Source organism: Histoplasma capsulatum, genomic scaffold (assembly GCF_000149585.1).
Source record: "Histoplasma capsulatum NAm1 scaffold_10 genomic scaffold, whole genome shotgun sequence".
NCBI lineage: Eukaryota > Fungi > Ascomycota > Eurotiomycetes > Onygenales > Ajellomycetaceae > Histoplasma > Histoplasma mississippiense.
In genome coordinates this window covers 658,623-669,764 of record NW_001813973.1, presented here as the reverse complement: position 1 = coordinate 669,764, position 11,142 = coordinate 658,623, and the positions used below count along the sequence as shown (strand labels likewise).

Sequence of the window (11,142 nt, the reverse complement as noted above, 5' to 3'; positions counted from 1 at the left end):
CCCACCTGGCAGGGGCACCCATGGATATACCAACAAAATAAAAAGAAATTACAAAACCCAAAACGAAAAAGGGGAAAGACAATAATAAGATGCAAGGACTTGTCTATTTTGAAAGAGAAGAAGAGAGACGCGGAAAAAATAGGGCCCGTTTTATTCAGGTGAAGCAAACCCACCGAGATATCTTCCCGGTTTCCTCTCTCACTTTGACATGCGTTAGATGAATGGAAAGCGATCACCCACTGCACTCCTGGTTTTGCGTATACGATGTATTCACGACACGGCGTTTCACCGCTCGATCTATCTGAAATCACTCACGCCTTTTCGACTTCCTGTGCTCCCCACGTTTCCATGCCCTTTTTTCAGTCTTTCCCCTTTCATTGATAACATCTAGGATGCTCAGTAAGGTAAGTAAAGTGGCGGACGAAAAGGACTTGGGCTGGTTTGATAGGGTTGGAGAGACAGACGACATTTATCAGCTACAGCTTTCGTACATTACCCCTGAACCACTGTGGGCACAGCGTCATGCGTAATATCGGTTGGATATAATCACCGCACATTTCCTCGTACGATTCATTCTCGTCCTATTATCCCTATTGGATCATACCTCAATCGCACCTCAGTAAGTCAGCCATCTCTCAACAACATCATGATGGCGGAATATTTGTAACTCCGGACTACCTGACATATGCCTCCCAATCGGGCAATCCCCTGGGAAACCTCAATATAGCTTGTTGCGGGCAGTGGGACCGCACCTCAATCTCTACCATTATCTCCTTCGGTAGGACATCTCTCCTCTCTCTCTGGTACTAGTCCTACTGTTTTATTCTTTTCCTTTGCCTTAGGTGACATTTATATTTTCTTCACGCTCACTCAGAACAACCAGGTCTACAGATGCTCTCTCTAGACTTCGTTCTATCTTTCATTCTCCCTCTTTCTCCAAGGAACCCGTTTCTCTTTATCTTTATCATATTGGATTTGCTATCGCAGCTCAGGAAACGTAGCAGAAGGCTGTGTGAGCTACTTACACACCATATTTTGTTTGGCGTTTAACCCCTTTGTGGAATAGTTTATTCGTTGTGTTATTTGATCTCGCTTTGAGCCTTATTTGTTTACTGCTATTAGTTTCTGAACCTACCAAGGAGTATGGAATGAAGGATGGGGCCGGATGTCAAGGAGTCATCTCAACAACTTTCCCGCTCATCCATACATGGTTCTAGAATGGCCGCTGAGCCACACAAACCAACTCTCGCGGACGTGGTGACAGGGGATGAGAACAAATCTACATTGGATACTGAGAGTTCGGTTAAGAAGCAAGCCTCGAGAAGAAAGCAATACAAGAGCAGCAAGAATAGGAATAAAAAGAAGGCAAAGAAGCAAGCAGAAGAAGAACAAAGGAAGTCTATGGAAGAGTTGGCAGCATCTGCTAATGCAAGAGAGGGGAAGTTTGCTGCTACCAATCTGATTGATCCCAGTCGCGAATCGTTCCAGGGATGCCATTACGAGCCCTTTATTGTCGACAGCACTCATCTTTTTCGATCGTCAAGACGTTGCCAAACTGGGGAGGGAAGCTTTAACGGCCAATACACGGGGGACATTGGTGGGTTTGTAACATTATTGGGATGCTGATTGGAGCCTGTGTGTTTCTGTTATGATTGCTAACAGTGCTTCGAACTGCAGAGAATATGTCTCACATGGATAGCTTTGAGTCGCACCATTCAGATCATGCTTACCACTCCAACAGCTCCACCAGCCACGGCTCTCAAAATATCTCCATGCCAGTTGGCGGAATTTCAATGGGAGTCCCGGCCAGATCGATGCTCCAAACCAGAACCCCTGATCCCTATGTAATTCAGAGCCACGGGATTTATTTTGGCGGCTACTCTGATTCCACCTCTTCCCTCCCATCGGAGACCTGTTCGGGCTATCAGGGACTACAACGGCAAACTCCTCCTAACCCGCCATCCTATCAAGCGTCTCAATATTGCCGTCCTCCCGCTTGGGAGGATCCGAGCCAATTTATGCATCCCCCAGGAGCAAAATTTGAGAGCGGTGATAGAATGTACCAGCCGTACATGCACGGTTTTCCGATCCCCAACGATGCACATAACCCACCAACCGTACCGCAATATAGACCAACAGTAGGGTGCCCTCAATATGCACCAGTCAGTCCTTTCAATACGGAAAATAACCCACAGACTATTGAAAGCAGCATTGCTCAATATCAACAGTGTGAAAAGGTATCAAAGGCAGAAGGATATTCAAACAGAGAAACAGAAATTCGAAGTGACAGTAGTTCACTGAATTCTGTGCAAGAACGCCAGCAAGGGACCCAGCTATGTACTGGACCAATTATTTCTCGTGAAATCTACAAGCCCCGGCACGATTTCGACGGGGAATTGGAGCCAGTTGTGACTTATATTCTCGAAGCGTTTAGGTCTGGGGAGTATGCAGATTGTCGACTGATCCTGAATTCCTCTGCGGAAAATTTCCCACCCATGTCCTTTCCTCTTCACTCGTTGGTTGCTTCAAGAAGTCCGCATCTCAAGGAGTTGGTGAAAAGCATGCATGGTGTTACATGCTCAAGGGAGATACACGTAAAAGGTGCACCCTTTTTCTCTCATCCTTTCGCACTCGGTATGGCGCTGCAGCATTTCTATGGTTTTCCATTGCTAGTTGAGGAGCAGCTAGACAATGACCTCACACAAGCCGTTGACAACAGCAATGGCGAACATCAGGACCAGTGCTCTAAAACGCGTTATGGGGTTGAAAAAATGAAATTTGCTCTATGTTACGTTGCATCAGCTGCTTTCGTGGCAGAGAGTAAAATTCTTCGTCGAGCAGTCCGCCTTGCTACAAACGCGATCTCCTGGGATAACTTGGAAGTTATTTTTCAATTTGGGATTTCATTTTCGGATTTTATGATTTCGCCAGTTAGTTGCCTTCATGCGAATCGTGAACCAGCTACATTTCTACCCAACAGCAGCGAAAGGATTGCGGAGAGCGATTTTGTGAACGGACGTAATCTCCATGGATGTCCTTACACACTTAATTGGGAGTTGAAGGATGTGTGGGCGCCGCGGATCCTTGATGAGGCGATTGGCTTCATCATTGAAAATTTTCCTCGAAATTTTCAACTTGATCCTGACGCGCACTCACAAGAGTTGCTTGACAGGCTCTCTTCTGGGAAAACGCCGTCCATGCGCTATATCAGAGAGGTATCCACATTGACATTTGGTAGTTTTGCTGATGCCAACAGCTGCAAATTTAGGAGAGAGGAACGGGTCATGTCAGTGATATTCTTGGCCGTTCCGTTCAAAATATTGAGGAAACTTTTTAATGCCATGAAAGTTAAGGGAGTCCTTACTGTGAGCATGGCGGAGGACATTATATTTGAGCGCGAACGGCGTCGGATTCGGGCTGTCCGGACTGTCAAAAAGAAGAATGAGACCGCTTCTGGCAGCAACTCTCAACTGACAATTCAAGCAACCGACCCAATCGGTTGGCGAGAGGAGATTCTGGATATCGTTGGTATCCCGAACAGCAGCCCATCAATTCGCAAAACATGGGTGGGGCTTGACGCGCCTGAGGTAATTGAGATCAAGCCAAAAAAGGAGAGATCTCTTGAAGCTACAGGGCAATGTAACTTTCGGTACTTAATATGTCACACCCTTGCTTTCTACTTTGGTGTCACCTTCTTCCCTTCATTGTTTTATTCTCAGGCTGTGAGGTTGTGGTGCCACAACTACAAAGCTGCAAAATATACCCTGCTTCTGTGGCTCGCGTTTTTATGCATTGTACCGTTTTCCGAGATAATACCTTCAAAGGTTACTATGGATCTGACAAATATTTCTCTTTTCTTTCCACCCCCAAAATGCCTATCCCGTATCCAATTACATTCCAGACAGAATGGATTAGAAAGACAGTCCAATCCAGTCCCTTCCTGTTTCCCTATTCGTTAGACAGCCCTACGTCAGCCGTACGCATATTTCGCCTTCTCTCTCTTTCTATTATTTTTCTTTCCTATTTTTGGTCCGGCTATCTTTGTCGTCGCTTCATCCGTTCGGTAGTGTTCTTGTCTTGCTATCGGGGAGCTTCTGTGGTACATACTAGTAAGATAGCCCTTACCAGCAAAGCTGTCTAGTTTCTGTCATTTTATTCTTTGGATTTTATTCTTATCTCTCGGTCTTTGCCGGGGCAGCGACGGGGCGGGCGGTGGCTTTTCAGTTTGGATGGTTAGATAGTACTTGTCATTTGATAACGGTTGCTTGGGACCTATGAATGGTTGTTACTACACTCAATTTAAGTGCAACTTTAGATATTGTGGTTTCGCCCTTTTTGTTCTTTTGTAGGAACTAGGGTGGTTCATATAATTGACGTAAAAGGGGTCAACGATTTGGGTGTTTTGGAGTACAAGGAATTGAATAGCCTGGTTGAATCTAAAAAGCAACTTCCCTCATTCCTACATGCTTTCAATGTCGCGCCGTTGATACTATCCATGGATGTCCTTCCCAGGACTGTAACAGAACAAACAACAATATTAGCCTGATTTTGCTGCCTGTTGCAAAGTTGCCAGAGGATGGATGCAAACTGGACGAATGAACCAGCTCACCTAAAAATCATTGAATAGTATTTACTATTATTGCCTTTCCATCTCCCCAAACCAAGATTGAATGAGCTCCTACATCCGGCCTCTCTGACCTCTCTGCCCGCTCCGCCTCCCGCACAACCCGGAGTATGAATGGGTTAAGACCTTACGGGACTGTTCAAATTTCACTGATCTTTGTTGCTATCGCTTAAAGTTGAGTATCCCTATCTTTCTCTCATATCTGATATCATCAGCCCCTGCCACAGGTTCACGACGGTGAACGATGACAGAGTCCAAAACAGCAAATCCATGGACCAAGCAAGGACCACCGTGCTTGCTTGCTTGATCGGTAGTTGAAACGACCCGTTAAAGGGTCTACCTATTTTTGCCATGGCCATGGCCTTGAGCTTGTGTGACTGTGAGTTACAATGGGGGATGAAGTTCAAGTTCTTTTGCTCTCCCACCGCCGCCGCCTGAGTTTCTAGTCCTCAGTGCTCCCTAAACGTAGACCTGACAAGGTCCCGGACATTCCAGCGCTCCGTGAGATATATGGTTATTTTTATCAAGGATATAACTACCCCCTTGCCCAAGGTTGAAGTTGGAGAGTTGAATGAAATTTATTATTAGAACCCAGTTTAGCCGAACTTATTAAGATATATGGTGAGGCTGTTTGGTTGACGATTTTCAGGGATTATTTACTGGGTAGACACAGAAAAACTTCTCCACAAGTCTTACCAAACCGCTAATGGATCTTCACGCGCCGCCGTTTTGTTTTAGGCTAGCTTTTATTTTTGAAAGATAAAAATAACAAGGCATACGCAGAGAGCAACGCGCTGTGTTCGTCCACTCTCTAAACAATACCCAACAACAGAAAACTCAAAAAGAGGATCAGTTGAACAGAACTGTTTCCCATGCTCACTAACTCACTAACTGGACTTCTGATTTCCGTTTGTCGCAGGATGTCCAGCGCGGAAAAGTACATAGGGCAGTTGCCACGGGTGTCAATGTTCAGTAGCCAATGGTCCTCATCCTGAATGCGAGGATTTTGGGAATTTCGGTGACATACCGCAGAGATCTTGGATCAATTTGCCTGCTATTGTTGTATTCCGGATCGAAATTCGGTTCCTCGAACGCGTCCAGAACTAATCCTGAACGGAGAAAAGGGGATAAAACCTCGTGTATGGGACGGTGGAACGTGTACTTTTAGAATTCAACGGAGTATGATGATTAGCGAAAATGAGACGGATGCATGCATGATAGAAGCATATGATAATATGGTTTTCATTCCGTCAAGTCAAATAACACAACATGCAACATGCAATATATACCTGATAAAAAGGCTGGCCTTTGATCGCTTCCGCCTTCATCGGAGCGGGAGAATGGAGGTATGTGGTTATCTTTAGGCTGACATGCTCCTCCTCGCGTCCTGTTTCCCGGCTATCCCCGTATTCGAGCACGCGCGTGGATCCAGCGGTGATGAGGGGATGGAGGAGCGTTGCAACAAATCTAGAAGCCAGAGTCACATACAAGTCACTCCAGAAAAAAAAAAAAAAAAAAAAAAAAAAAAACCAATCTCGAAGGGACCTCCACGCATCACTCCATCCTCGCTTAAAGATAGTCGCCTCCTAGGAAAAATAATCACCTACCGTCCAGTATTTTGCTTCAGTAGTTTTGGTAGAGCAGCTGCTAATGGTTCAAGAGTAGCGATATCCATGATGGCCATGTTCATTACGACGATATCGAATGGGCCCTCCTATCCCATATAGAGAAGTAGAGAAGAATTCCTATTAGTTCACTACCTCCAGTTGACGGATGAGGGAGAAGGGTTGTAGGCATGGGCGGTGCGTGGGGCAATATCATGAAAAATACCCAGTCCTACTTCCGCTGTCTCCTTTGCGATGAAATTTTCGAAGCTCTGTGTGCTCGGGGCATCCAAGATTTGGTACGATATGGAGTTGACATTTTCTCCATTAGCATTTGTGCTTCTTTGTTTTGCATGATCGATCATGGCCTGGCTGCCATCTGTTGCAATGACACGAGCACCCTTCGACGCTAGCCAGCGCGCGACAAGCCCGTTTCCTGTCGCAAGGTCCAACGCCCTATCGCCGGGTTTCACGGCTGCCGTGCGCTCAAGCGAAGGGAGTTCCACGATTCTGTAATAATCGTTGCCTTCGTAGCCCATATGCTGGTCCCAGAAGCTGGCATTCAAGTCCCAGGCCGTGAGGGCTTCTGCATTGGTTGGATTCGCCATTCTGAGAGCAGGTAGTCGTCGGACTTGGAGCTTCCAGGAACGCAGGCCTCGTTTTTGTTCACTTGTTTGGAGAGGGGAGAACGGAGAACATTTTGAGGCTTGCCTGCCAGCTCGATATTTATATATCCTCGTATTCCCGAGGATTGATTTGACGAGTGGTCTGGGGTTCTGTGAGTCATCTCGAAAATTTTTCACTAGCTGCAGCAGCGAAGGGGTGAACTTCTCCGATGAAAGAGCGTCAACCACTTGAGAGATAACTAACTATCAATACAAATTTGCAAATTTACGTTTTGCTTGAAATTAATCTATAATACATCGTCTGTCCTAGTTATATGTACTAGTTAGTAACACATGAATATTTTATTCAACTATCATTGACTGTAAAATACATCTAAATTGCGATGTGTATGTTGTAGCCTTATTACATATTTACATCTAGCTTGTAACACGCTCAACCACGATCATTTGAATATATGGTTATTTTTCACAAAACAGTCGTTATTAAGTTTAATGATTCACAAAATGAAACGCTTACCTTCCTTTGTAAATGAAGAAACAGCAGTGATCAGTAGTATGAGTTGAGTGAGGAAGCCTTTTTTTCCCCTGCAAAACATCAATATTTTTGGAAGATAAATCCTGTATATTAATATACACTCACATCAATTGTCGAGCTATCAATAATCAATTACATCCCCAGGTAACCAACTCGTGGGGCCTTGCATTTTAAATTATAAAACACGACCCGCCACTCAATCAACCCCACATAGACCAAGAGCTACATTATTTAGCTCTCACTCAACTGCTGTTTCAATGACCGCTGAAGTAACAGAGAAGTAGAGACACTGAGCAGTAACCCCCATGACAGATGATGGAGACTTGCATGGCACGCCTTGCGAACGGCAGGGGCCCAAGGCTTGTACGCATTGTCACATCAAAAAAGGCATGGGCATGTTCCCCGTTATTCCTTGCCTGGACGGTAACATTTGATTCGTTGCGATTTACCGACAAGCAATGGATCATGTTCGAACTGCCGGACCCTGAATCAAGAATGCAAGTGGTAGTTATATCTTATTGATTCTGCAAGGTGCGCTAGAGCTGATAACGTAGGCCACACATTCGAAAGAGACGACGAAAAGCGGAGTCCTGACATTGGAATCTTGGGTTAAACTTTTATATGTTCCCCGAGTCTTGGTACTGTTTTGCTTTCGCAAGCATTACGTCCGGCGCAATATGTGATGTAGGTGGAAGGTTGGTCGATTGTAACTATCTAGCGGGCGCACCACTGCGTAAATAGGTGGGGTTACGTGGCATCAGTGTACGGGGGTTTTGACAGTTAAACATTGAGACTATGTTTCCTTTGGCTCCCCAATAACGGAGCTACCTAGTATGAAATCTAATTTGATGTCCTTGGCGGAGAGCGGAGCGGAATTCTGCATTGAGATTGATGTCTTCGACAATGGGAATTGCTCTCTTGATGATCAGAAAGATGGATTCGCGCTCTAAATGGTTTTTTTTTTTTTTTTTTTTTTCATGTAGCTTGGCTGTATGTAACTACGGACTAGCAAGAGCAAAGATACTAGTATGCAGTGGCTCTGAGAAATGGATTGAAACTTGCTAGTAATATTAATGTGTGCAATATCTGAGAATTCTTAATATGTACCAACATCAAATCATCTATTGTTTCATTCCTTTCTTAGTAGCCATTGTTCGTGCATCATGCTAGTTTGGATACTAGCAATAAATCTAGCTATATGCGCCAAGGTTATTTTGCTCCATCGCCGTCAACCCTGGATATCTTGAAAGTAACCTGCCCGCGACTCCTGGGAATTCTCATCACCCCAGCTGCAAACCCTGTCAGTCAGTCTGCACTCAGAAGAGTCGTAGCTAGTGGCACAATAATACCAGTGATGACTTCTCCTCCTGAATCCTCGCCTCCTCCAAGCTCCCCGAAACCCCCCCATCCCATCATCTGTAACGCTCTGCGCATATCGCTCTCCGCATCAGAGTACAAATCACTACACGAGAAGTTCATCAAGTGGCTACCTCCTGGCGTTCAGGATCGGATCTTGGAGCCAGCCGCGTTTAGAGAAGTTGTCAAATCTCAGAATAAATACAATGAGGCTGCTCTCCGCGCTTCGCTCCGTGTCCTCCTGGCCACCGGAGCTGGCATGAAACTCTTCATTTATATATCACAAAAGCTGGCATCGAGGAAGACGCAAAACGCCGTGTAGGTCTCTTACTACAATCAACTGTGAACTGGCAGGATGAAAGTGAACTGATCTTTTGCCAAAAAACGACAGTAAAACTACGAAAGGTACCCTCCGCCATTCTCCAGCACTTCGACTGTCAGCTGCCCTATCTCTGACTCTCCTCTTGCACCGCCTCTTGCGCCGTTTTTTTTCCCGATTGCGCGCAAACCTACGAATGGATGGTGCTCGCCCATTCCGTGAACGTAATCCTCGAATCTCTCGAGCCTTGACATCTAAATATGCGCCTGCGATTGGTTCCAGCCTGGCAGGCTTTGCTCTGGGTGCTTACCCACAAAGCCAACTTCGCCTCACGCTAGCTATTTACATGTCAACCCGAAGCTTGGAATTTTTGTTTAATGAATTGGACGCCAATGGATGGTTCAAGAACCGGCCGTGGTGGTTTGGAAGTTGGTTGTTGATGCCGGTTTCCTTGGCCCAACTGTTCCACGCGTTTGTTTTTGATCGCGAGGCCGAGCCGAAGGTATACTCGGGAATCTAGATATCAATATCCCTTTATGTTGATCGGTGAAAACAAGAAGGCTGACTGTTCGTTTTAGTGGTTCGGTGACTTTATCCTCAATTTTACTCCAGGCCACATTCCCCCTCGACCAGGGAGCTACCCTTCGGACCGCCACTGGATAGACCAATATGAAACTGTGGATTCTCTAGCTAAAATTTCCGAATTGAAATGGCCGTGAGTCCCCCCGTCTATACCCATCAAATTGAAAAGTTCCTTTTTTTATTAACCTAAATCGTACCCTTATAACAGTGCCTTCATCTCGCCAATCCTCCACCCATCAAATCCAAAAACCCTTCCGGATTCCCTGCAATCCATATCCGCCGTAACATCCTCCGCCCACCCCTCAATCTCTTCTTTATCCTGTGCACTCCTCCACTCTAAATCCCCCTCGTGCCTAACCGCCTCCCTCCACCAATACCTCCTCTCAATCCCCCTCCTCGCGCGCTTCCTCACAAAGGTATATTTAATCCTCTCCCTCTTGAAATTCAAAACTTTCATCCACCAACCAATTCTTGCCATCAACGGTGTCTGCATGAAAATCCTCTCCAGAACCGCCATCCTTTCCACAGCCTTAGGGACAGCGTGGGGCAGTGTGTGCCTGTTCAACTCCTTCCTACCTTGTTCGTTGTTACCCACACAGCGCTTTTACCTCAGTGGAGCACTGGCTGGGTTACCATTTGCCTTCGCTGGCAATGGTAATCGGTCCATGTTCCTCTATTTCTTCCGTATTGCGGTTGACTCTGCTTGGAAAGTTGGGACGAAGCGCGGAGTATGGCGCGGCGGGAAGGGAGGTGATCTATTCGTCTTTGTTGCATCGTGGGCGCTTATTGGGGTGCTGTTGGAGAAGAATCCCGGTGCGGTTGATGGAGCGGGTTTGAGGAAGATTTTTGCGTGGTTGCGGGGTGATGGGTTTGTGGACCTGGTCGAGACGGCTGGTGTGAAGAAGAAGGGGAAGAAGGCGCCGGCTGCTGCTGCTGCGGATTAAATTGCATGTATTATGGATGAGGAAGGTCCGTTGTATCATTGCATATTTACGTGAGTTACCAGTATAAATATATATATATATATATTGTAATTTTTTTCTTAGTATACGCTTTTCATTTAATTTATTCCTTCCTAGTGCCATGTATTGAAGTTTTGGAAAATTGTTCCCACCTTTAACTGCAAAGGGAACCCCCTTCAGGGAACACCACATCCTCAACTATTCCTCATACATCATAATAATTGCATTCTATCACTCTCGTTAGGCATATATGGGCATATAATGGATTACGCAGCTTCTGAGTTTGATATGAAGCATGCTTCGCTAACCGGAGAATCAAAATACCGGGGTGGTTGTGGAATAATCTCTCTACAATAAAGTTGTTTTGCAGGGTTGGAGATGACGTCATTACGGACGGTGCAACATTTGATCATCATCGTTGCTTGGTCAATCTTGGAAAAAGGGGTATCATTGTCAAGCTAAATACAGTAAAACCGTCGGAGTCGACTTGATGAAATATCGAATTCAGGCAAATAAATGATAGATCACAGCAAA

General features: G+C 45.6%; 2 protein-coding genes across 2 annotated transcripts; one reads left to right on the top strand and one right to left on the bottom strand.

Moving 5' to 3' along the window:
- Positions 1–4,172: 4,172 nt before the first annotated feature.
- HCAG_08096 (predicted protein) lies at positions 4,173–6,836 on the bottom strand (the record flags this gene model as incomplete). Its single annotated transcript, XM_001536937.1, has 8 exons — positions 4,173–4,216; positions 4,464–4,514; positions 4,901–4,964; positions 5,404–5,435; positions 5,513–5,615; positions 5,914–6,091; positions 6,232–6,338; positions 6,465–6,836. The coding sequence occupies 8 exons, from the start codon at positions 6,834–6,836 to the stop codon at positions 4,173–4,175; spliced, it is 951 nt and encodes a 316-aa protein (XP_001536987.1).
- Positions 6,837–8,743: 1,907 nt separating this feature from the next.
- On the top strand, positions 8,744–10,590 carry HCAG_08095 (conserved hypothetical protein; the record flags this gene model as incomplete). Its single annotated transcript, XM_001536936.1, has 4 exons — positions 8,744–9,063; positions 9,347–9,566; positions 9,643–9,779; positions 9,855–10,590. The coding sequence occupies 4 exons, from the start codon at positions 8,744–8,746 to the stop codon at positions 10,588–10,590; spliced, it is 1,413 nt and encodes a 470-aa protein (XP_001536986.1).
- Between the last annotated feature and the right edge of the window lie 552 nt (positions 10,591–11,142).